We start from the raw sequence: 27,332 nt of genomic DNA on the forward strand, positions 1-27,332 counted from the left end.
GTGTTCATTGTCTTCAACTAATTGGGATTCGCCATAATCAAGATGACGAACCTTTCTCAAGAAACCCTTTATTTACAATGCGAAATTAGTATTATACTAAAGTTACACTAGTCTTAGCAGTGTATCCGATGGCAAATTATGGTCTTTTTGACAATCAATGGAATCTGCTGAGCTGCACGAAGTATTAAATCCTTGAAGGTTAAGTAAGGACGCAATTAATGCAGAGTGTGTATATATTTTATTGAGAAAAACCCAACCAACATAACAAGTTAAATAAAGAATAAAGACACTTTGCTAATTACTATCCAACATTTATTCTTAATTATGAACATGCTTAGGATAAATACATTTATACGTTTTCATTTTTAATTTCATTATGCGATTAATATTTGATCATTTTCCCGTTGGCGTTTACAACCTGTTGCATTCTCTGCGGCATTGATGAAAACAGATTGCTTATGTAATCGGGCCGCTCGTCAACCTCTTCCCATGCGGCCTGGATGATGGTGAATAGTTCGTCCTTATCATTGGGAATTATATTGTTCTGGGATACAATCCTTTTCATAATCGCCCAGACGTTTTTGATTGGAGATAAGTCGGGTGAATTTCTTGGCCAGTTCATTACATCTATTTCCGGATGATTCTCATTCAAATACGCCATGGTTGCACGTGACTTGTGTATACTCGAATTATCTTGTTGAAATATAAATTTACCGTCCGGAAAATGATTGTCTACGACATGAGGAAAAAAGGTATGTTCCAATACATCAATATATTTATCGGAATTAAGGTTCCCTTCTATTCGCGCTAAGGTGCCAATTCCATGTTTTGAAATATAACCCCACACTGGCACAGAAAACCGTCCGCTCTTCTGGGTTGAATGAATGTTAGCCGCATCATATCGGGTCCCTTTCTCTCTCCACACTCTTACGTGATGGTCCGTAGATGAACAAAATGTTGATTCGTCGCTGATGACAACTTCATTCCATTCGTTTCTCCAGTGAAGGTGAGCGCGCGCAAATGCTAGGCGTTCTTGTTCGTGCTCTGGTTTGAGGTATGGCTTCTCCGCGGCGATACGACTGTGTAGCCCAACGTCACGTAATCGGTTTCTAATCGTTGTTTCCGACGCTTCCAATTCCATGATGGATTTTATAGATCGAACAGTGGTGGTAGGATTATTCACAACAAGAGCAGCAATAACGTCGTCTTCTTCTGCAGTGGTAACGCGTGGAGTTCCCGGTCTTGGTTTGTCTGTCAATCGCCCATTTTCACCAAAAGCGGCTAGCCATGACCTCACGGTTGGCTTTGAACAGCCCAGTTGCTGCGCAATAAAAGGAACACCCCGACCAGCCTCATGTAACGCAACGAGCCTATTGCGTTCTTCCTGTGATAATCTTGGCATACTGACTGGTGAGAGAGTGAGACAAACTGATAGTCTTTATATAACAATTGAAGGTAAAAAATATATTCTAACATATATTTGTTCTATTTTAAAAATGCCACGAAAAAACCCAAATTGGGTTTTTTCGTGGCATTTTTAAAATGTGTTGCCTGAATATTGGAAGCGTCGGAAACAACGATTAGAAACCGATTACGTGACGTTGGGCTACACAGTCGTATCGCCGCGGAGAAGCCATATCTCAAACCAGAGCACGAACAAGAACGCCTAGCATTTGCGCGCGCTCACCTTCACTGGAGGAACGAATGGAATGAAGTTGTCATCAGCGACGAATCAACATTTTGTTCATCTACGGACCATCACGTAAGAGTGTGGAGAGAGAAAGGGACCCGATATGATGCGGCTAACATTCATTCAATCCAGAAGAGCGGACGGTTTTCTGTGCCAGTGTGGGGTTATATTTCAAAACATGGAATTGGCACCTTAGCGCGAATAGAAGGGAACCTTAATTCCGATAAATATATTGATGTATTGGAACATACCTTTTTTCCTCATGTCGTAGACAATCATTTTCCGGACGGTAAATTTATATTTCAACAAGATAATTCGAGTATACACAAGTCACGTGCAACCATGGCGTATTTGAATGAGAATCATCCGGAAATAGATGTAATGAACAGGCCAAGAAATTCACCCGACTTATCTCCAATCAAAAACGTCTGGGCGATTATGAAAAGGATTGTATCCCAGAACAATATAATTCCCAATGATAAGGACGAACTATTCACGATCATCCAGGCCGCATGGGAAGAGGTTGGCGAGCGGCCCGATTACATAAGCAATCTGTTTTCATCAATGCCGCAGAGAATGCAACAGGTTGTAAACGCCAACGGGAAAATGATCAAATATTAATCGCATATTGAAATTAAAAATGAAAACGTATAAATGTATTTATCCTAAGCATGTTCATAATTAAGAATAAATGTTGGATAGTAATTAGCAAAGTGTCTTTATTCTTTATTTAACTTGTTATGTTGGTTGGGTTTTTCTCAATAAAATATATACACACTCTGCATTATTTGCGTCCTTACTTAACCTTCAAGGATTTAATACTTCGTGCAGCTCAGCAGATTCCATTGATTGTCAAAAAGACCATAATTTTCCATCGGATACACTGCTAAGACTAGTGTAACTTTAGTATAATACTAATTTCGCATTGTAAATAAAGGGTTTCTTGAGAAAGGTTCGTCATCTTGATGATGGCGAATCCCAATTAGTTGAAGACAATGAACACAACCACTTTCTCAAATGTAGGCACCACTTTGTGACCCATGCTATACTTTGAATGTGGGTATTCTCCTTTTCAGTGAACCTTTATTTCCTCCATCATGCGGTTTTCAATGGGTGACATATTGAGGGAATTGGTTGGCCATTGAATTTCTAGATGGTTCTCTCCGAAATGCGCCGTTTTCAACCAAACGTTCGTGCAGACTTATGTTGAATCTGACATCAAGAATCGCCCACTAATCTAGATAGAATTCTTTCTCCACCCCCTGGCATTTGCGAACCATAGTGGAACAGAATGTCGCACCCGTGGCCATATCTTCACCGGAGGAAGATTTTAAGTTTCATTCCACAATTGTTGATTATATCTTTGTGCAATATGGCTCAAGGCATTGATTCCGTGGGGGACGTGTATTCAGAAAATTGCAATTAACATCACTCTCCCTTTACTGGAATGTCATTCGGTAATTCGGACGAGCTATGCTCAACTGTTCACCTTCTCTTTAAAATCATCCCAATCATTCAAAACCCCCTATTTAGCAGTTGGAAATGGAAAGTGGAGAGTGCAAAAAAAAAAACGCTTAGTAAAAAATTTATTGAAACAACAATATAAGATACGTTTTTTAATACCCATTGTATCAGATCAATAATTTGCGGCTTATGATTGAAACAAGACGTCGCGAGAGAGAAAGTTTTTAATTGCGGCGACTGTACCATAACAAAATCAGCATTCAGCTGGATAGCAGACGAACCTTCGAAGAAAATAGTTTCTTGTATTCATCCGCGGTTTCCCGCCAAAAAAGCGGATCTTCAGTGGCGCGAAAAAACCGATAAAGTGACGTCTCGCGAAATAGCTAAGAATACGTACTTCCCCTATTTACTTCTGACAATATTAAAGAAGTTACGAGCAATTAAGTTAAATCCGTAATGGATGGCACTACGCGTTAGGCTTTCCCGCGAGGCACTGACTGGGGAGTATCTCTATTGGACGAAAACGTCAGGTGGTCCTAGGCGACGCATCCAATAGAGGTACTCCAGAGTCAGTGCTTCACGGAGAACCCTAAGCCGTGGTGTCCAACTTAATTGCTCGTAACTTCTTAAATAATGTAGATTGAAACATGATTCCAATTGATAATATCAGAAGGGGATTATATACTTCTGATAATATTTATTATTTTATACGCTTTTTCAATTAAAAGAGGAAAAAAAAAAACTTCTAGACCCCCACCCCATAAGTGTCCCTTTAATTTAGTAAAAAATATTTCTTGAAAAAAAAAATTATAATAAAAAAAATACATTTGGAGAATTTATTATAAGAAGCAGAAGTAATATAAGAAACCTCCCTACGGGAGGGAAGTATACAAGACGCCATAGTCGTAACGTTAAAACACGCGAGACATCCTCGAACCGCCAAATACCATATTCAGACACTATTGCGCATGGACAAGGTACGGTAGATCTTAGTCCTTTGATATGGTCGTTGGAAAGGGAAAGAGGAAAAAGAGCTGTGTAGTCTGCTAAGCCGTCTGTCGTAAGAAATAGAGGATTCCTATTCTTACTAATAAATATTCACAAACGGTTATTTCGAAAAGAAAATCTAGTTTTTTTGTGAAGCCAAGAGGGTGAAAATGATGAATACAAGAATACAATTTCGAGATAGATAATAACATCATTTTAAAATATATCTATGCACAGTGTTAGGCATATACCTTGGCAAGGTAAGGGTTTAATTCAAATTTTATGCAAAGACCTATGAAAATCCTATAATCTAGTCACTCCCTGATTATTAATGATTGATTATCATCAAAATCTAAAAATGCAGCATGAATTACTTATTTGGAAATGCTTAAAATTGCAATGAGTCTGTGAGATTCACTAACTTAAGCAGCCGACGCAATCGCGAGATCAGAGAATGTATTCCTACGCTCTACGCGCCGCGGCCCTATTTTTTGTAACTTTGTTTACGACCGTATAAGTGCGCGGGGACATTCGCGGTACGAGGATGTATCGGCAAAAGTTCGCCTTTGTACACTTTCCTCCCGTAGGGAGGTTCTTATATTACTTTTGTAAGAAGTAATAAAGTTGCTATGGTAGGTCTAACCGAAACCAATTTTAAAATTCTCAATTTCAGAAAAGTTTTGCAGTAAATTGCGTGAAATAATCGGTTCTTGAGGTTAATATTGAACTAAGGTTAAAATTGCGAAAATGCACGGCACATTTAAATTTTAGTTTTCAAAAATCAAAGTTAATATTGAAAACTTTTAACTTTATATTAAATCTCGTGAAGTTTTAATGTTCAATAATGAAATTTTGGAATTTAAACTTCAATTTTACGATTTTTTTCTTGAAAATATTTTCATTTAATATAGAAAGTTGCGTTCTAAAGGGGCTAAAGAAATCCCCCCCCCGTTTCTTAAGTTTAGCCGCGCTTCAGGGTTGCCAATCATTTGTTATTAGGTTTGGGACTGAATTGAATCAGAATACTTCAAGCTTAATTCATTTTATTTGGGACAAAAGTAGATTAACTTTTTGGTTTAGAGTTACTAGGTTTTTGCTGTTCGCCCGATCTTTCTACCAGTTGTTCAAAGCTGAGAGAGCGCGCTAGTTTTACTAGGGTTGGCGCATGCGTACACTGAGGGTAGTTGTGAGCGGTAGAAAGGAGAGCTTGGTATCACCTGTACAATATAGTACAGTACCTCTAGTTCAAATAATGATGCAGATTTAATTTGAAAATATTCTTATTAAAATCTGTATTATTTCGATATATTTACTATGATAAAAATTAAAATAAATTTATTATTATTATTAGGGACTTTTATTATAGTATTAATTTTATTGAAACGCTAGGGATATCTGTTGTATTTATGTATTTATTTATTTATTTGTTTGTTTATTTATAAGAGAAAACAATATTTAAAAGTAAAGGGTTATAATGTACTCGGTTCTAAAGTTCATTTCATGTTCCAACCGATATTGGTATTAGGTGAGCATTGACATGTACCACAAGTGTCCAATTCAGGGTAACAAGTCCCTGGATTGGCCGAAGTGCAGGTGACCATTCCATCGCCACATACAGGGAAAGTAGGGACGCATTGGTCATCTATTGGGAGGCTTGTATCACATGCTAAAATAAATAAATGGGTAAATTAATTAGTATTTAAATAAATAAGTGGGTAAATAAATAAATGGGTAAATAAATATATAAATAGAAATGAATGGGTAAATAAATATATAAATAGAAATAAATGGGTAAATAAATAAATAAATAAATAAATGAATAGAAATAAATGGGTAAATAAATAAATAGAAATAAATGGGTAAATAAATAAATAGAAATAAATAAGTAAATAAATAAATAGCAATAAATAAATAAATAAATTAATAGAAATAAATAGAAATAAATAAATAAATAAATAAATAAATAGAAATAAATGGGTAAATAAATAAATAAATAAATAAATAAATAAATAGAAATAAATGGGTAAATAAATAAATAAATAAATAGAAATAAATGGGTAAATAAATAGAAATAAATGGGTAAATAAATAAATAGAAATAAATAAATAAATAAATAAATAAATAGAAATAAATAAATAAATAAATAGAAATAAATAAATAAATAAATAAATAAATAAATAAATAGAAATAAATAAATAAATAAATAAATAAATAGAAATAAATAAATAAATAAATAAATAAATAGAAATAAATGGGTAAATAAATAAGTTAGTTCAGATTAAGTTCCAACGGAAAATATTTCTTAATTAATAAAACCAAGTATTTTACTTACTTATTGGATAATTAACGAGTTCACGATTAATCTGCGAAGACACTATTACAATTAAAACATTAATTAATATTAATTTAACTGCAATCATATTTAAGTTGATATATTTCTGCTTAATCGAACCGGCTACCAAAAATGCAGATCAAAATCTAAATTTTCCATTTAGTTATTTGAGCTTTATATACATAGAAAAAAGATATATTATTGAAATGACAATTAAAAATTATTTCCTGGCATTAAAAGTCGTGAAATAACAGGTAGAGTTTGACCTTTATCAATAGTGTCAACCGATATTGGGAATTTGTATAAAATGACATTGAATATGAGTTACGCACTTCCTGTGAATGACAGGGAAGACTTTTTTGCGCCTTGAATTAAATTTAGCATCAAAATAAATCTTTAAGATAATCATAAATTATCTATAGTAATTACAATACAAAACAAAGCAAACAAGACGTCACAGAGTTGTATGGGACAATCTTTCTATTTTTAGGTATAAGAAAGTCTAGGTATTGATCTATAGCAAAACAAATTACATCCTAAACTAGTACTAATTAACAAACAAATGTTACCAGTACCCTGTGGTCTCCACAAATTAAATTTAACGTTTTCTCTGTAGGTAGCGGTCAATGTTACGGACAACTCCGTCCAAATACAAAAACACAAAAGGTAATTTCCCGCCCTTACAATCACGTGATGCTCCCAGCTACAAGCAATTAGGTTACTAGAAAGTTTGAATTAGGCTTAACAATCTTCTTCTTAAAGTGTTAGTGCCACGTTTTTTGAAGTGGCTAATTTTCGTTTTAAAACATCAATTGGGTTATAATAACAGTAGATCCAAAGTAAAAAGTCTCATAGAAATTTATTCATTTTGTAATATGAAAAAGAAAATTGATATTTCACATACCTCATTAAGACGGAATAAATTTAAAAATACCCCTGGTGACGTCATAAGAGGTTGACCAGCGCGAGACAGGTTTCATTAGGAGAGCTAAGCCTTGTTTTAAACATCGCGCGCGCGTCAAATTCGATCACTTTGAAAGCGCCACCTATCAATAAAAAAATAGGACGTGCGGAGTCGCGCGTGCCGCGTGCTCACGCGCGCTCGAATCGTGACGTCACCAGGGGTATATGGAGTACCGCGAAATTTAACTGTCAAAATAGTTTGGAAAAATTCTGCGAGTAGGTTCCGAAAGCTGGGGTTTTAATAATATTTGAAAAATTATAATGCATTTTATAAATAGATATTCTGAATCAGAAAGATTTGATCTTTCAGATGGGAATAAGTTTTAAAAATAGCGATTTTTGGTGACTCTAACACTTTAAGCTACAATAAATTAAATCTGTTGGAGACATGAATGTTTAAAGATAAGTTTTCAAAATAGGCTTAAGTAACAATCTCCTTCCTTAAAGCACAATGGATGGATATCAGTTGTAGACATGAATGTTTAAAGATAAGTTTTCAAAATAGGCTTAAGTAGCAATCTCCTTCCTTAAAAAATAAGTTTGGCTTAGGAATCTCCTTGTGGCACAATGGATGAAATCAGTTTGTGGACATGAAGTTTTCAAGTTAGGCTTAGGAATCTCCTTGTGGCACAATGGATGAAATCAGTTTGTCGACATGAAGTTTTCAAGTTAGGCTTAGGAATCTCCTTGTGGCACAATGGATGAAATCAGTTTGTCGACATGAAGTTTTCAAGTTAGGCTTAGGAATCTCCTTGTGGCACAATGGATGAAATCAGTTTGTGGACTTGAAGTTTTCAAGTTAGGCTTAGGAATCTCCTTGTGGCACAAAGGAAATTAGTTTGTGGACATGAAGTTTTCAAATTAGGCTTAACAACTTTTATCCCCCTTGCTCAATCCGGTATCGAATATTACGGAATTCCCTAATCTGGTTGGATGATTAATAAATAGACTTGTAATATTGACCTAAATAGGCCAATCACGGGCACTATCGATCGGATTCCATCTCGGATAACCTCTCTCAAGGCCTAAGGAACCTCACTCAGTCATACCAGCGTTTTAAGCTATTCAACACGGAAACCTCCGTTCCTACCCCGCTCCAAACTTAACTTGATGTTAACGAGGTCTATGATTTGATAAAGTCAACCTAACTTGTTAGCGTGTTTAAGCCGGGGACGTATGGCGGTAACATCTGGCACTTGTTGAATGTTCGCGCTCTCGTGAAGTAGAACGAGCTAGCTCTTTTGTTTTTGCGCGCGCTTTCTGGTCTACTTAAACGGGGGTTCCGAATAGTTTTTCTACGGTATTTGACAAGATGTTTTTGCATTGGACTGGAAAAGGGGAACGGTGGAACGTTAATCTCATATGAAACTCCAGCGCCCCGATCCGGGAGGAAACTGCGTAATAAGTTTAGGCGAAAATTCCCAAACCTCTATTTCTTTTTGCTATAATATTAGGCCTAACATTTAAGCCTAAAAAGCAAAAGTAAATGTATACTGTACTCTTGTTTAGGGGTAGTTTTCAAAAGACGAGGCGAAGTTAAGTGAACTTTAGGGATAAGAGACTATTTTAAGCATACAGCGATTGATTGATTAAACGTAATTATTGAGATTAACAATCTTAATCTTTATTCTTGAACATATTAAACATCAAGATAAACACTTTAATCAACATAAGCATCTGCCAGATTGGGAGCAATGAGCGAGTGCTCCATCGGGACATTTACAAGAATATGGCATACTGAGATTACTATTATCAGTTTTTTTGCAGTCTGTAAAATAAAGGTAACACTTTAAGGAAAAGGTGGCGTGGCTCAGTGTCATGTGCTGAGATATTTAAGGGTTAAGACAGTATATTAAATAACAAAAATGTTAATTAAGAGAGGGGCTTCGAAAATACCATGGATAAGTTTGGGTGACTCATTTTCGGCGAAGAAGAGGGAATTGTCTATAAATACAGAATTTCCAGTAATTGAATTACCGTTTTCGCAGTTGCATGTTCCATCCGGCTCGCAAGTTCCCATTATAGTAGAAGCGTATCCACCATCACGACAGTAACAATCATCATCTTTCTTGTCGCATTCTTTAACAAAAAGAGGTGATTTCAAAATCGGAATGAAAATAATTTGCTTTTTTTCTGTTAAAACTGGAAGTCAGAAACTCTTTAACAGAACTTACTATCTCCATGCTCGGCCATTGAAATGACGACGCAACAAGCCAATAAGAAACAAACAAGGTTTCCTCGAGACATGGTTTTCTTTAAGTATAAAATTAGATAAAGGAAAGACTAATTTAACTTTGTTAAAGTGTCCAATATTGTCCCCAATTGCAAATAATTTTAAGAATAATTTTTAAAAGACAAATTACGAAGAAGTGCTCGTTGTCGAATGAAAAATTTAAAAAGTTAAAATTCAAAGTTTTCTTACCAAAGTTGAAGAGCATAGAGTTTGGAGCTGACTTTCGAGTTCTCCGGGAGAGTTAGTGATGATTTGGCAAAAGAAACATGGTCTTTTATTTACTGTTTTGCTGACGAAGCAATTACAGTTGATGAATATATTAAATGTGCACGCAAATTCAAAACAATAAGACAATATGAAAAAAAAAACGAGAACGTTTAAAATTTTGAAATCCTCGTCTAAAACTGTCATCTATCTTCTTTATTACAAATTCATTCAAAATCACCCATGAATATGTACATACGACTTTGATTCAAATATTATATAGAAATATAGCGTAGTCTTTAGTGAGAGACTGGGACGAGGTTTTGTTATTCTGAATTCATGCTCTTATACGAGTAAATTCATGATATGCACTCCTAACAAAACGCGGGGGTTTGTTTTGCGCGCGCTTTCTGGTCTACTTAAACGGGGTTTCGAATGTACTTTCTACGGTATTTGACAAGGTGTCTTTGCATTAGCCTGGAATAGGGGGAAAAACCTTACGTTTTATCCGAAGTTTAGTCGACGTACCGGTGTATCGTGTGAATGAGACTTCTTTAAAAAAAAGAAAAGTTAATAAAGAAGCGTGTACCAGACCGGACTATCTTGGGAAATGGACCACCGGGGTAAGAAAGGAGAGTTGGATGACGACAGAGGGTAGTCCGTCTTGGGTCCTTAAAATGTTACCAAGGACGTGCTTTTTGGTTCCTGAATAAAACGTATTTTTTCGAATTCATTTTTGAAGACGTGATTATAAAACATCAATTATTTGAAAAAATTTCTTATCTTAGTTTTTTTCACCAAAATTCCTTAAGTAATATATTTTATCCTTAAACATGTGCATCATTTTAAAAATAGAAAACGTATGCATTTTATTTTCTTTTTAAAATTTGGAGATAGTTTGAGTATTCGGGCCTATAAGGAGAATAAAATGGAGAGAAAATCGTTCATAGCAAACAAAATAAAATAAGCATGAAAACTTAACTAAACGTGTTCGTTAATTTTGAAGTTTTCGAGTTTTCAAAAATTGACGCATTGTATCTCTCTCAAAAGATCACGATCAAGCTACATATCCTTTTGACTCAAATAACTACATCACAGTCAAAGGGCGAATGTAATTTTCGGTTCGCAATATTTTCAATTTTAAAATATAAAAATAAATTCTTCTAGCTCTATTTTTCAGATATCCGAGTATTGGAACTTCCTTGAAGCAAATGTTTCTAGAAAATAAACAGTAGTATCAAGGTAGTTTCTCTGAAATTTTTGTGAAAAAAACTAAGATAAGAAAGTTTTTCAAATAATTGATGTTTTATAATCACGTCTTCAAAAATGAAAATTTGAATATCTGTTACTTCAAACAATTAATTTTCTACACTTATCTCTTACTTTTTCGCGTCTTTGTGTACAAAGACATTTTTTATTAATATCTGTCACTTCAGTCTTAATATGAATTAAAACTGTTTATAAACTAGTATTTTAAAACTTATACAGAAAAGCAGGCGCTCCATTTAAGTCTTGTGGTGTTGCTCGTTTATTAGTTACCGCGTTTGAACTAACAAGGCCCTAACCATCTATTATAGAAGTATTAATCTTGATTGCTTCAACGCCCAGTCCAACTCAAATTGCCTTCCCGTCGTTTTCACGTGCAAAGCACAGTGGATGCAATAATACAAATAGATTCCGAAGACTAAGGCTAAAAAATTATTACGCAGACCTGTGTACAAAAACAATCTATACACCTGTGCACAAACATATTCCATAGACCTGTGCTGGGTGACCACATTTCCTAAATTTTATAATTTTTCCTATTTTCGGATTCTTCCTATTAGTTCCTATAATTTCGATAATTTTCCTATAATTTCCTATTTTTTGAAATTGTAGATATTTTGCGCTCTCTCACTTTTGGTTTTGTTATATATCACTCAAAACAGAAATTTGACAGAAAGTAATACCGATTTCCAGTGGCGTAGGAACGGGGGGTACAAGGGTACATTGTACCCCCCTAAAATTTTACTAGGGCGCCTAAATGGATCAGAAAGGGCGCCAAAATTATAATAAAAACGCCAAAATGATACTGAAGTAAAAAGAGGCGAATAGACCATTTCGGTATTAGGCGCAGCGCCGTTTTCCGTCGTAGAAGCCAAACCCGTCTTCGGTAAGGCATAAAAAGGTAAAGAGCTTATTCAGCTTATCAAAGACAGCTTCGCAAATTTGGGGCGCTGAAGACCGTTCGTGCCTGCGCAGAGATGAATACCGAAATGATCTATTGCGAAAATAAAGCGGACACGGAGAAACCTTTTTTAAAAGGCAATGGCAGCAAGAAAGTATGCAGGACGAAACCTAGTCTTTTGCATCTTAATCGTCTGCTTCTTGTAGTGCCTGCCACTTACGCTTCAGCACCCAGAGATTCTATAATTCCAATAAAATCCTATATTTTAGAAAGTATCCTACAATTTCACAAATCGTCCTTTAAAGTCCTATATTTTTGGGATTTCGAAGTAATTATTTATAATCCCAGTTGCATGACGTTTTAAACGTAGAATTAGCGAGATCTCATTTGGTCACATTTTTCCCTTCAATGTTTCCATAATTGAATTTAAATAATATTTAAAGTATATCAATTACTTTGCATTCTGAGCTGCGTTCCAATTGAACTTTGCCTAAGACCTTTCATCTAAAATCTCTAAGTTCACAGATTAAGCTCAATTAGAGCACCGACTTTTAAATTATCTTTAATTATAAAAAGAATTTTGAAAATTAGGTTTCTCTGGAAATTATCATTTCCTACCTGACCCTTTAAATAGCTTGATTTGGTAATTTTCAGTCACTTTTAAGTCTCTTTTTGCTTATTGTTTTTTTTAATCATTAGTCACTTTTAAAAGTAAATCTGAATGTGTCTTCTATGTGAGCCCTTGAGTATTTGATTAGATCAAGTTGTGATATAACGCACTTAAAGGAATCTTACATTCTCACTAAATAAAATTATCCGCACTATGGGTCTTATCATTTAAGAGTCCAATATAATCCTTTAGTTTTATGAATCCGGTCCTATAAAATCCGATATTTTGAGAAGGGAATCCTATTTTTCCAATTGAAAAATTCTCTAAAAGAGTTGGTGCCCTGACATACGGGAAAAAATTACTCATTAAGAATAAATCATTAAGTGATTATCTAAACATATCCAGAGAGGATTGATAAAAAATTCTTGTGCCGAAAATTACCCACAAGCAACAACTATCGGCCACCAGTTTCTGGAAAATCATAATAATTTACCATTTCCAGGGTTGGCAAAAACCCGGACAAAACTAGTTTTGCCGGGACACGTGGAAAAAACCGGAAAAAACCAGCAAAAACTAAATTCATGGTTACAAAGTGGTAAACTAGCGAGTTTTAAGTGCATTTTCGTGATGTTTATTAATGTTATGTTAGAAAAATATCAATAGTATTTTTAATTTTTAAATTTGAGATGGTTATTGCTGTATTAAATTTTTAGTATTCAAATTTGCCAGGCGTTTTTCTATGAGCATTTGTCAGGAAAACAAAAGTAGAAGCGGTTTCATTCTTTAACCTATTTCAAAGTTTTCCATTAATGAAAGAAAGTAGAAAACATTCTATCGAGGCTGAGCTATAACATGTCACTATATTTGGTTGGTTACATGGCCAGTAAGAAGCGTGTGGAAACAGACCTTTTCTAACGCTATAGAGTAGTGGCACTTGTACCCGATGCTAGTAAATTAAAGGCATAATGATAACTGATATGAATTTATTTATATTAATTTAGCTTCAAGTTGTTCGCGAATTTTTAACGAATAATTAGTCAAATACTTTGCATAGAATTCAGGAAAAAACCTTAAAAAGTGGAAAAAACCGCGGAAAAAATAGTTTTTGCCACCGGTTTTAACCTGGTTTAAACCGCGCGGAAAAAACCGCGGAAAATTAGTTTTTGCCGCCCGGTTTTAACCAGGTTAAAACCGCGGTTTTTCCACCCCTGGCAAAAACTTGCCAACCCTGACCATTTCACATTTCACTGTAACTAAAGTACCTTAATTGCTAAATGTATTTTTCGACATTTTTCTTTTCTTGGGGGGGGGGCGCCCAAATCCACATATAGACTGTACCCCCCTAAATTCGAAACGTTCCTACGCGCCTGCCGATTTCCACTAGCTACTAGCAATCAGCCACCGTGAATTTACAATACAGGCTAACGCTTCTGTGATTCAGATATTCCGATCGTGTTTTAAGTTTAAGTTTATCTATATAAACATGAGTGAATCATATACTAGCTCCCTATAAGTTACTCAGTCACACTGGCCTAATGTATGCAGCATTTTCTTCCCAATAGTAGTCGAGAGGAGGGAAGGCGGGTGAAAGTTATAGTAGACGGCGCCCTCTCTTAGGGCTTTGAAATTAATATATCGAGAACTTGAAAGTGACGATAGTTCCAAATGGTATTAACGGTTTTGGAGGTTTGACTTCTTTGCGTCACATTCATTCTTTTGCTTATTGAAAAATAATTTTGGTTTCACAACAGGCTTCGTTAAAAATGGGTTGGGCCTTTCTTTAAGTTTTTCTATTAGTTCTTTAGACGCATTATTAAAAAGTTTAGTAAGGTTTTTGAGATGACTATTAAGTTGTTGTTTAGCTCTTATTTTTTGATAAAGTTTGGTTCTCTCACCATAAATAGTTCCTGCCTCTGAATTTTTTATTCCGTAGGCAACGCTCTGAAGTCTGAATTTAAATGAGTTTCTATCATTTGGGCTTTGTCAAAAAATATCCAAAATTCTGCAATTTTAATGCGAAAAAAATAAAACTTCCTATTGCGCCAACCCTAACCCATTAAAATAATTTCAAAGATAAAATACGACTCTAAACCGTCCGCAAACAATCACAACATTTCTAGAACGTCGTATGCTTATACTAACTACCTTTCAGTTCAAAGTTTCTTTGGTTGATCTCCTTTTCCGGTTTTTTACCGGAAATACGTAAGCGCCGGGAGAAGTGTTATTTTCTCTCACTGTAGGTCGCATATAGGTAACACTTTTTTGACGGGAAGAAAACGCTGGAGACATTAGGCCAGTGTGGCTGAGTAACTTATAGGGAGCTAGTATATGATTCACTCATGATACAAATCAAAGTCCTGACTGACTGACAGACTGACTGATAATCATCGCCGAGCCCAAACCGCTGGCCCTAGAAGGCTGAAAATTTGGAGGAACGATACTCGTAAGTAGTAGGCGCGTACTAAGAAAGATTTTTCCAATCCGCCACCATCTTAATAAATGGCGCGCAGAAATGAAGCAAATCTTCTCTTTGTAAGAAAGTCCGCGCGTTTCAACCGATTTCACAAATATTTAGTACACTGGATTCCTTTAACCTATAGACGGGCTGAATGGTCTTTCGGGATCGATTTGTTGCCATCATTTTAAATGGCGGCCAGATATTAAAAAAAACTTCTTTATAGAATGTCTGCGTGTAAATAATAAAAAATGTCCCGACGAGCTGATGGGCGACGCTGAGTGCCTTCGCTCCTAGGATGCTGCAAAAATATTAGTCGAATCAGTAAAATGTACCCATACTTGATGGAAGTTCCTACTACACTCAAGCGATGCCGCGGGAAACAGCTAGTCTCCTATAATTTCCTGTAAATCAATTGTAAATTTCCTATTTTCCTATAACTATTACAAGGCTTTGTTGTGGTCACCCTGCCTGTGCACAAACATATTTCGTAGAGCTGTACACATATACAGATACCATAGACTTGTGAGAACACATGTCATATAATTGTGTACAAACAGAGCCCGTAGACTTGTGCACAAACAGATCCCTTAGAATTGAGCACAAACTGATGTCATAGACTTGCGCACAAACTGATGTCATAGACTTGCGCACAAACTGATGTCATAGACTTGCGCACAAACTGATGTCATAGACTTGCGCACAAACTGATGTCATAAACTTGTGCAAAAAGAGATATTATATACCTGTACACAAAAAGATTCCATGGACCTCTGCACAAAAACATTCCATACCCCTATGCTCGAAAATATGCTCAAGAATATCTCGTACACCAGTGCACAAAAATACTGCATATCCATTTGCACAAAAATATCCCGTATCCATTTGCAGAAAAATGTTCTTTAGACCTGTGCACAAACAGATGCAGTGACCTTTGCAAAAACAGATTCCTTAGGCCTCTGCACAAACCGATTCAGTAGGCCTGTGCACAAAAATATTCCGTAGACCTGTGCACAAACAGATTCCGGAGACTTGTACACAAACGGAAGTCACAGGGATGTGCACAAACAGATGTTATAGACTTGCGCAAAAAATACATCATAGACTTGCGCTAAAAAAGATGTCATGGATATGAGCACATCAGATTCCATGGACTAGTGCAAAAACAGAGGTCTTAGACTAGTGCAAAAACAGAAGTCTTAGACTTGTTTACAAACAGAAGTCTTAGACTTGTTTACAAACAGAAGTCTTAGACTTGTTTACAAACAGAAGTCATAGACCTGTTTACATAAAGATTCCATAGACCGGTTTACATAAAGATTCCATAGACCTGTTTACGAATAGATTCCATAGACCTGTTTACAAATAGATTCCATACCCATTTGCACAAAACAATTCCATACCCATTTGCACAAAACAATTCCATACCCATTTGCACAAAACAATTCCATACCCATTTGCACAAAACAATTCCATACCCATTTGCACAAAACAATTCCATACCCATTTGCACAAAACGATTCCATACACATTTGTGTACAGATTCCGTAGCCATGTGCACAAACAAATTCCGTAGACTTGTACACTAGTGGAAGTCACAGGCTTGTGCACAACAGATGTCATAGACATGTTCAAACCAGATTCCATAGTTTTGTGCACAAACATAAGTCATAGACTTGTGCACAAAAAACATTCTATAGACTTGTGCACATCAAGTTTCCATAGACCTGTCCACAAAAAATCTCATGGAGATGTGCATAAAATATTTCATGGAACTGTGCACAAAACATTATATAGGCTTGTGCACATAAAGATTCCTTAGACCTGTGTACATAAAGATTTCATACCCATAGCACAAAACTATTCCATAACTAAGCATTTGCACAGAAATATTCCCTAGACCTGCGCACAAAAATATTTCATAAAACTGTGCACAAAAAGATTCCATTGACCTATGCACAAAATATTATATTGGCTTTTGTATCAACATGTGACATAGACCTGTGTACAAAAATATTCCATGGACCTGTGCACAAAAACATGCCTTGGACCTGTTCAGAAACATTCCATACCCCTATATGCTCAAAAATATTCCACACCCATTGGCACAAACATTTTCCGTAGACCCGTGCACAAACAGATGCCGTACACTAGCGCATAAACAGATTCCATAGATTTGCGCACAAATATATTACGTAGACTCGTGCACAAATAGATTCCACAGACTTGTACACAAACAGAAGTCACACGATTTTGCACAATCCGATGTTATAGACTTGTGCACAAACAGATGTCATATGCTTGTGTAAAAACTGATTTCATAGACTTGCTCAATAAGAGATGCCATCGACATTTGCACAAGAGATTCCGTAGACTTGTGCACATGAAGATTCTTCAGACTTGTGCACAAACATATTTTGTAGACCTGTACACACACAAATACCATAGACTTGTGCAAAAATAGATGTCAAATATTTGTGCAAAAACACATCCCACAGACTTTTGCACAAACTGATGCCATAGACTAGTGCAGAATCATATGTCCTAGACCGGTGTACAAAACATTCTATAGATTTGTGCACAAACATGAGTCATATACCTGTACACAAAAAATATTTCACGGACTTCTACACAAAAATATTCCATTGACCTCTGCACAAAAACATTCCATTGACCTCTGCACAAAAACATTCCATAGCCCTATGCTCAAACATTTTCCTTACCCATTTGCACAAAAATATCACGTTCACCTGTGCACAAAAATATTTGGTATCCATTTTCACAAGAATATTCCGTACACCTGTGAACAAAAATATTCCAAATCAATTTTCACCATAATATTCCGTACACCTGTGAACAAAAACAGTTCGTACACCTGTGCACAAAAATATTCCAAATCCATTTTCACCTATAATATTCCGTACACCTGTGAGCAAAAACAGTTCGTACACCTGTGCACAAATATATTCCAAATCCATTTTCACCTATAATATTCCGTACACCTGTGCACAAATATATTCCAAATCCATTTTCACCTATAATATTCCGTACACCTGTGAACAAAAACAGTTCGTACACCTGTGCACAAAAATATTCCGTACACCTACGCATAAAAATGTTTCGTACAAATGGAAATCACAGGCTTGTGCACAAAGAAATGTCGTAGACTCGCGCAAAAAGAGATGTTATAGACATGTGCACATCAGATTCCATAGAGTTATGCTCAAACAGATTTAAAACCCTTATGCTCAAAAAGATTCCATACCCATTTGCACAAAAATAATCCATAGACCCGTGCTCAAAAATATTCCGTAGACCCTTGCTCAGACAGAAGTCACTCGCGTGTGCACAAACAGATGTCATAGACTTGTGAATAAACAGACGTTAGAGACTTGTGCACAAACAGATGTCATAGACTTGTGAATAAACAGATGTTATAGACTTGTGCACGAAGAGATGTTATAGACTTGTTCACACACAGGTGTTATAGACTTGTTCACACACAGGTGTTATAGAATTGCTCACAAACAGGTGTTATAGACTTGTTCACAAACAGGTGTTATAGACTTGTTCACAAACAGATGATTTAGACTTGTGCACAAACAGATGATTTAGACTTGTGCACAAACAGATGTCATATGCTTGTGTAAAAACTGATTTCATAGACTTGCTCAAAAAGAGATGTCATCGACATTTGCACAAGAGATTCCGTAGACTTGTGCACATGAAGATTCTTCAGACTTGTGCACAAACATATTTTGTAGACCTGTACACACACAAATACCCTAGACTTGTGCAAAAATAGATGTCAAATATTTGTGCAAAAACACATCCCACAGACTTTTGCACAAACTGATGCCATAGACTAGTGCAGAATCATATGTCCTAGACCGGTGTACAAAACATTCTATAGATTTGTGCACAAACATGAGTCATATACCTGTACACAAAAAAATATTTCACGGACTTCTGCACAAAAACATTCCTTATACCTGTACACAAAAATATTCCATTGACCTCTGCACAAAAACATTCCATAGCCCTATGCTCAAAAATTTTCCTTACCCATTTGCACAAAAATATCACGTTCACCTGTGCACAAAAATATTTGGTATCCATTTTCACAAAAATATTCCGTACACCTGTGAACAAAAATATTCCAAATCCATTTTCACCATAATATTCCGTACACCTGTGAACAAAAACAGTTCGTACACCTGTGCACAAAAATATTCCAAATCCATTTTCACCTAGAATATTCCGTACACCTGTGAGCAAAAACAGTTCGTACACCTGTGCACAAATATATTCCGAATCCATTTTCACCTATAATATTCCGTACACCTGTGAACAAAAATATTCCGTACAATTGTGCATAAAAATATTCCGTACACCTACGCATAAAAATATTTCGTACAAATGGAAATCACAGGCTTGTGCACAAAGAAATGTCGTAGACTCGCGCAAAAAGAGATGTTATAGACATGTGCACATCAGATTCCATAGAGTTATGCACAAACATTTTCAATACCCCTATGCTCAAACAGATTTAAAACCCTTATGCTCAAAAAGATTCCATACCCATTTGCACAAAAATAAACCGTAGACCCGTGCTCAAAAATATTCCGTAGACCCTTGCTCAGACAGAAGTCCCTCGCGTGTGCACAAACAGATGTAATAGACTTGTTTATAAACAGATGTAATAGACTTGTTTATAAACAGACGTTAGAGACTTGTGCACAAACAGATGTCATAGACTTGTGAATAAACAGATGTTATAGACTTGTGCACGAAGAGATGTTATAGACTTGTTCACACACAGGTGTTATAGACTTGTTCACACACAGGTGTTATAGACTTGTTCACAAGCAGGTGTTATAGAATTGCTCACAAACAGGTGTTTTAGACTTGTTCACAAACAGATGATTTAGACTTGTGCACAAACAGATGATTTAGACTTGTGCACAAACAGATTTTTTAAACTTGTGCACAAACAGATGTTTTAGTCTTGTGTACAAACAGATGTTTTAGACTTGCGCATAAACAAATGTTATTGACTTGCGCAAAAAGAAATGTCATAGAAATGAGCAAATCAGATTCCAAAGACCTGTGCACAAACAGAAGTCGTAGACTTGTGCACAAGCAGAAGTCGAAGACCTGTGCACAAACAGAAGTCGCAGACCTGTGCACAAACAGAAGTCGTAGACCTGTGCAAATAAAGATTTTTCACTTGGGCACATAAAGATTCTTCAGACTTGTGTGCACATAAAGATTCTTCAGACTTGTGTGCACATAAAGATTCTTCAAACTTGTGTGCACATAAAGATTCTTCAAACTTGTGCACATAAATATACCATAGACCCATGAACAAAAAATTCCATAGACCTGTGCACAGAAGATTCCATACTCCTATACTCAAAAGGATTCGATGCAGATTTTTGCACAAAAACATTCCGTAGACCTGAGTAAAACATATTTCATAGGCCTGTGCATGAAAAGATTCCATAGACCTGGAAACAAAAATATTCCACTGACCTGTGCACAAAAAGATTGCATAGGCCTCTGCACAAAGAGATTTTATACCCCTTTGCACAAAAATATTCTGTAGGTCTGCGCTTAAACAGATTCCGTAGACTTGTACACAAACAGATGTTATAGTTTAGACTCGTGTAAAAATTTAATTACCTATAATTGGTAATTATCTTTAATTGCTTATTTTGTTTAATTAAGTTTAATCTGTACTTCGCAACTAAATTAGTTGGACGCGCAAAAGTTACAATGACAATTAAGCTAGCTAATTGCCCTACCAATTTGATAATCCGCAGTAAAACGACGTAAGTCCTAGAATGACTTTCTTTATTACTTAACCAAGCAAAAAAGTCTTAAGTTCCACAGTTAAAAGGTAAACCACGTAATTCGGAGCAGGTACTTAAAACTATTAAAAACAATACTTAAACTTTGTTTTTCTTAATGAAACAAAAATTGGCGCCCACTTTAAAAATGGGGCTTTCATTTAAGACCGGTTTCAAATCTATCAAAAGTATAGTTATTTTTGTAAGGGTAGTTACAAAATGGGTAAGTTTGGAAAATTTCCCATGTTATTTCTATGGAGATTCTCTAGTTTTTCGCCAAAATCTGTGATTAATTTTATGGAAATGAAAACCACCCTTAGCAACTTTATGCTTTATAAAATAAACTATTGGATGGATCATCTTGAAATTTTTACCACATATTAAGGGCCCGGATTTTAGTTCAGTAGAAAAATTTCAAAACAATAAACTTAATACGAAAAAAGTTAAAACCAATCCAAAAACCTTCCTTATACATTAGAGCCGTCATCAGGCCTTATCTAGAAAATAATTGAAGCATATTAAACGTCCACGCATATTCAAAACAAAAAACACGTGATAAAACCGTACGTTGTGAAAATTTTTAAAAACTCGTCTACATATGTCATATACTTTATTATGAAGTTGCTCATAGACACCCATGAATACGTGTACAGTTTCATTGTCTGAAATTTTCATATTAATAATGCTCTAGTGAGGGACTAAGGCGAGGTTTGGTTATTCTGCATTCATGCGCTTATACGACTAAATTTATGATATGCACTCTTAACAAAACGCGGGGGTTTATTTTGCGCGCGCTTTCCGGTCTACTTAAACAGGGGTTTTCAATGTACTTTCTACGGTATTTGACAAGGTGTCTTTACATTGGGCTGGAATAGGGGAAAGTCGGGAAGTTTTTCTTATGAAACTCCAGAGCCGCAATCGGGAGGAAACTGCGTAATGCATATGCGAAATTTTCCAAGGTTTTAACTTTTCAAACCTCCAAGTTTTTATTTATTTATTTTATTATTAACTTCTAAGCCTAAAACGCAAAATATTTATGTGTACTGTACTCTTGCTTAAGGGTAGTTTTCAATGGGTTAGGCGAAATTAAGCGAACTTTTTTAATAAGAGACGTGTTTTAAGCATACAGAGATTGATTGATTGAAAGTTATTATTGAGATTAACAATCTTAATCTTTATTCTGCAAAATAGTACACATCAAGAAACACATTTTAACCACGTCGATTAACATTCGCAAGCACGACTTTCGCATACACTGTATCTTCCATCGGGACCGGGTTAAACCATCATATTTCATACGGTAAACTTTAACTCGCGGTATGCTAAACTATTTATTATATATTTTTAAATTAACTCGTAGCACGCTAAACTATTAGCCATTTTAACCAGCAGTATACTAAATGATCAACTATAGTATATTTTAAATTAACTCGCAGGACACTGAAGTATTAACTTTTATATTTTTAAGTAACTCACACGTAGACTTGGGGGTTCATGGCAGCCACTGGAGGTTCCACAACTTGACCGGGGTCAGCATCATTGTGAGGGCATGGGGTGATGGCAGAGAAAGCACGTCTATAGGGTGGACGCTCTGATAATATCTACTATTCATACAGTAGAAAACTATCGAGGTAGCATCACACCCTCGACTCCTAAAGCATTACCCCCGCAATGCAAACAGTGTGCCTCGGGTAAACGGGCATATCCTTCGGTCCAAAGTTGATCGAAATCCCATCCCCTGGGAGTAGAGAAAAGAAAAATAAAAAATAAGTAAACAAAATTCAAAACGTTTTAGAAGGCAGGTGATGATAATATAATTAATATTAAATATAAATGAAGTAAACACGTCCATGGAAAACTTACGGCCAGACTATTGTCTCCTCCTCCTCATCCTCAGAGCCGTCGGATAATAGGAGATCCTCCATGAACCCCTCGTCTACAGACCATTCGACGTATTCGAACGGAGGTGGGCTAAAATAAATAAATATTAGGATCATAAGATTTGATCGAAAATTGGCTGATAGGTTAAAACATCATATTTCATACGCTAAACTTTAACTCGCGGTATGCTAAACTATTTATTATATATTTTAAATTAACTCGTAGCACGCTAAAATATTAGCCATTTTAACCAGCAGTATACTAAATGATCAACTATAGTATATTTTAAATTAACTCGCAGGACACTGAAGTATTATCTTTTATATTTTTAAGCAACTCACACGTAGACTTGGGGGTTCATGGCAGCCACTGGAGGTTCCACAACCTGACCGGGATCAGCAACATTGTGAGGGCATGGGGTGATGGCAGAGAAAACACATCTATGGGGTGGACGCTCTGAAAAGAACACCCAACCCCATAGAATACTCAAAACTACTACTACAATTATTCCAATCATTTTCACCACACATTTATCGTATTAAATGTTTTAGAATGTCAGCTATTTATACCAAGGCAGAGATACTCATTCATCTGAAAATGAACTTTAAGCTTATTTACCGAATTGGGAAATGGTCAATACAAATGGCAACATATAGAGTTAACCCATTTGACCGCATCTCGCAACCATGTTGAAATTGACCTTTGGTATTGTTTATTGAAATTATTTATTCATATACTCAAATATTTCGCGATTATTTGTTTAACCCGGAACTTTAATCTAATACAAAGTCGCTATATATATGTAGCAAGATTGCACAGACAACTTAATGCTTAAACACAATTATATATATCTCTATTTATGTTTATCTTAACACTATATATTTGAACGACGAGATGTTTATAAAAATTAAAATACAGTTAAAGTTAAAAGAAATATAAAGTTTTTTAAAATATTCAAACATGCTTTATGGAAAACCGCCCAACCCTTTAAATACACAATACGAAACCGATTTGAGATACTTAAAAACGGTTACAAAAGAGGTCAAACGACTGAACGTCAATAAGGAGTATAACGGAAAAAGACATTCAGGTGGTGAAATTCCATACCGAATCAAAACGTGTAGAGAGTGTGATTAAGGAAATAGTTATACACCTAACGAATTCAAAGATTAAGCCTATGATCTATTATAATTCCTTTATAGATATTCATGGAATAGAGATGACCTATAATTAACAGAGATATCATTCAGCCATATTTCTCTATTTCTTTCACTTTGGTAAAATAGAGAATCATTAAGGGTGGAGTTAAATGACTAAAAGGCTGATTAAATTTGTATTCTGCTTATTTAAATGATTCGATATGAAAAACCTCGCTTCAAAGTGTTTTTAATCAACTACGAAAGGGGTACAAATTATTATTATTATTATTTAACTACTAAAAGTTTGTTGAATAACGCTGTCAAATGACTAAATTTCAATGGAAGTGACTAACAATGCAAGTAATTTAGATACAGTTAAACTACAAATTTACACAATTCTAAGATATTTAAATTACAGTTAAGAAAAGGAGAAACCGGGATTAACCACGGTGGAAAAATCCCTATTTAACATTCTTAATTTTAAAATGTCCAAGCGAATAAGTCGATACACCGTCGATAAAGTGTCACTTTTCATAGCACGGGTTCAAGGCTTGTTTCTTTTACACAATTCTTTTCATCTCATCCATGGCGAGTTTACGCTGAAGTAGACATTCCTTGTAATTGTCATGACGAATCTTAATAATAATAATAATAATAATAATAATAATAATAATAATAATAATAATAATAATAATAATAATAATAATAATAATAATAATAATAATATTTATTTCGCGAGAAAACCGCAGGCAACCACAGAGGCAAAGCCTATACATGGTGGTTACCGGGACAATACAAAAACACTTAATACATAGATATAAATATACAAAAGTTAAAATGAATGAAAGTTAATTAATTTGAAGGAAAATCAAAGACCCAGGCATCTAGTAAAAATTTCGAAATTAAAGACCGAAACTGTAAAATCGATGAATGAGTAGCGTCTGATCGGAGGTTTTCAGGTAACGCGTTCCAAGCACTAGCGCTTCTGTAGAAGAATGAGTTCTTCAAGGCAAGGCAGCACGCATACTTTGTTGAGAACGTCGGAACAGCGTGTCTCTGATTCAAGGTCATAAATTCGTGTAGGCGGAAGGTAGGTGAAGTGGCCAGGCGGACAAGTGTAACCATATCGCACACATTACGACGAACGGACAGTGGCAAAAGATGTAAGGTGCGCAGCCTGTCTGCATATGGTATATGATTGATTTTAAGCGGTTTGGGAGACTTCAGAATGAAGCTTGTGAAACGCCGTTGAACACCTTCTAAGGTAGAAATATCTTTCTTCAGGTAAGGATTCCAAACCGGGGATGCAAACTCAAAAACAGGTAGACACATCGAGCGGTAGAGGGTTAGGGTAGCCAGTCGTTCTACGAATAAATCCACACAAACGTTTGGCACGGTTAGCAGAAAAGGCGACATGAGAAGCCCAGCTTAGGTCGCAGCTGACCCTGACTCCAAGTAGCCGCATAGAGACAACACGTGTCATTGGAGTGTCGTTGATTCGATAGGAAACGTCATCAAGATATTTTCTTCTTGTCAGAACCATGAAATTACATTTCCGGATATTAAGCGAAATGTTGTTGGCAACACCCCATTGATAAACTCGATCGATATTTTCCTGCAAAGCAGACCGGTCGGATGCCTCGCGTATGTCCTGAGAAATGTGGCTGTCATACGCATATTGGTAGATGGAACATCGTTCAGATAAAACGGATGGTAGGTCGGCCACAAACACGTTGAAAAGCAATGGCGCGAGAACCGAGCCTTGTGGAACTCCAGAGAGAACATGGCGGTAGGAACTAAACTCCCCTCGATAAATCACGCGTTGAAAGCGGTTGGACAGGAAGTTCCGAAACCAGAAAAGAACAGGTCCCGAAACTCCAATACGTTCAAGCTTGTACAAGAGGCGCTTGTGGCACACCGAGTCAAAAGCCTTCGACCAGTCAAAGGAGACAACATGTACATCTGGAGGACTCCTCTCATCAAGGAAAGACGACCATTGGTGAAATGATTGTAAGAGTTGCTGCATGCACGATCGACCAGTCCTGAATCCAAACTGTGATGAAGCCAGCAGAGAGTTGTCTTCGAGGAATAAATTTAGTTTCTCGGCCATGATCGATTCAAGGACCTTCCCAACGACGGATGTAAGAGAAATAGGGCGGTAGTTTGTTATATCATTCCGTTTTCCAGAACCCTTAAAAACCGGGACCACATTGGCCAATTTCCATCCTGAGGGCAGGGACGAAGTCTCCAGTGAGTAGTTAAAGAGTTTAGTCAGTGGACCAATAATCGCAGGATCCATCAACTATAAAAGACGTGGTGTTATACCATCGGGACCGCAGGCGGAACCAGGTTTTAAGCGAGTCAAGGCACGGCAACATCAGAGGAATTAACGCGATCGAAGGTGAATTGAAGTTCAGGCTGACGGAGGAGTGGTAAGGTCAGCTCCTGATCCGGAGGGCAGAAGCTGTCATAAAAATAATTTCCGAAAGCAGCGGCGATGGCGCAAGGGCAAGACAGCACCCCATTAGGTACCTCAAAGGACGAAGGCGGTGGTAAAAGAGATCTTGACCTCACAAAGCTCCAAAAGCGTTTAGGATACGTTGCCAGGGTATCGTGCAAGGTCCCAACGAACTTGTCATAAGCTTCGCGTGTCGTCGAACGTAGAACATTACTGAACTGTCTATACTTATTCCAGTCTGAATCCTTATTGGACTTCCGGGCCTTATTATAAAGCGAGTTCTTTTTATGACTCAGATGAACGAGTTCTTTAGAGATCCAAGGCGAACGCTTTCTGCCCCGTATGGCTGACGACTTGATGTTATCCCTTACAGTGGCCCAAAAAATATCTAACCAAAGTTCCCAGGTCTCATCAATGTTATAGCTAGGAGAGAAGGCCAAGCCAAAAGGGGCGTGACGAATCGTATTAAGAAGGTCCTCCAAGACCAAGTCTTTGTAGTTCAGGACCGAACGGTTAACGCGTTGGGTAAAGCGACGCGGCATCTTGAAAGCGCCAGTGACCGCAGAATGGTCATAACCACACGACGGCAAATCCCCTTTACGGTCTTCTTCTCTACTTTCGACGACTGGATGGAGTACATCTTGGGGCGAAGAACGCAGAACTGGATAGGTACTCCGTTTAGTTCATCCTTGAATTTTCCGAGAACCTTCCTGTTTTCATCACTGAAGAGTGTATAGTCTCGAGGGTCGCACATCTCCTTGTTTTCAGAGAGGAGGAGGGGTAGGACATCGGTGAAACCATTGTTTGGCTAAGCCGCGATTGAAAGAGAAGATAAATAACTAAAATCGCATGAATAAATGGTGAAAACTCATATTAAAACAAAAATTAAAGAACTAG

The 27,332-nt window shown here is 36.3% G+C and overlaps 1 protein-coding gene and 1 long non-coding RNA gene across 2 annotated transcripts; both read right to left on the reverse strand.

Annotated features, from left to right (window-relative positions):
• Positions 1–9,047: 9,047 nt before the first annotated feature.
• LOC149682816 (uncharacterized) lies at positions 9,048–9,745 on the reverse strand. The gene is made up of 3 exons (XR_016365531.1): positions 9,611–9,745; positions 9,414–9,515; positions 9,048–9,204 (listed from the first exon to the last, which is right to left on the reverse strand). It is a non-coding gene; the product is annotated as an uncharacterized LOC149682816 (long non-coding RNA).
• Positions 9,746–11,979: 2,234 nt separating this feature from the next.
• LOC149682817 (uncharacterized) lies at positions 11,980–26,977 on the reverse strand. Its single transcript, XM_089834398.1, has 7 exons — positions 26,348–26,977; positions 25,364–26,279; positions 25,005–25,158; positions 22,821–22,928; positions 22,601–22,695; positions 22,434–22,548; positions 11,980–12,106 (listed from the first exon to the last, which is right to left on the reverse strand). Exons 1-7 carry the CDS (start codon positions 26,975–26,977, stop codon positions 11,980–11,982), a joined length of 2,145 nt encoding a protein of 714 aa, XP_089690524.1.
• Positions 26,978–27,332: the final 355 nt, after the last annotated feature.

This window comes from Phalangium opilio, unplaced genomic scaffold (assembly GCF_054372755.1).
Source record: "Phalangium opilio isolate 3A_F unplaced genomic scaffold, DU_Popi_V2 ptg000038l_1, whole genome shotgun sequence".
Taxonomy (NCBI): domain Eukaryota; kingdom Metazoa; phylum Arthropoda; class Arachnida; order Opiliones; family Phalangiidae; genus Phalangium; species Phalangium opilio.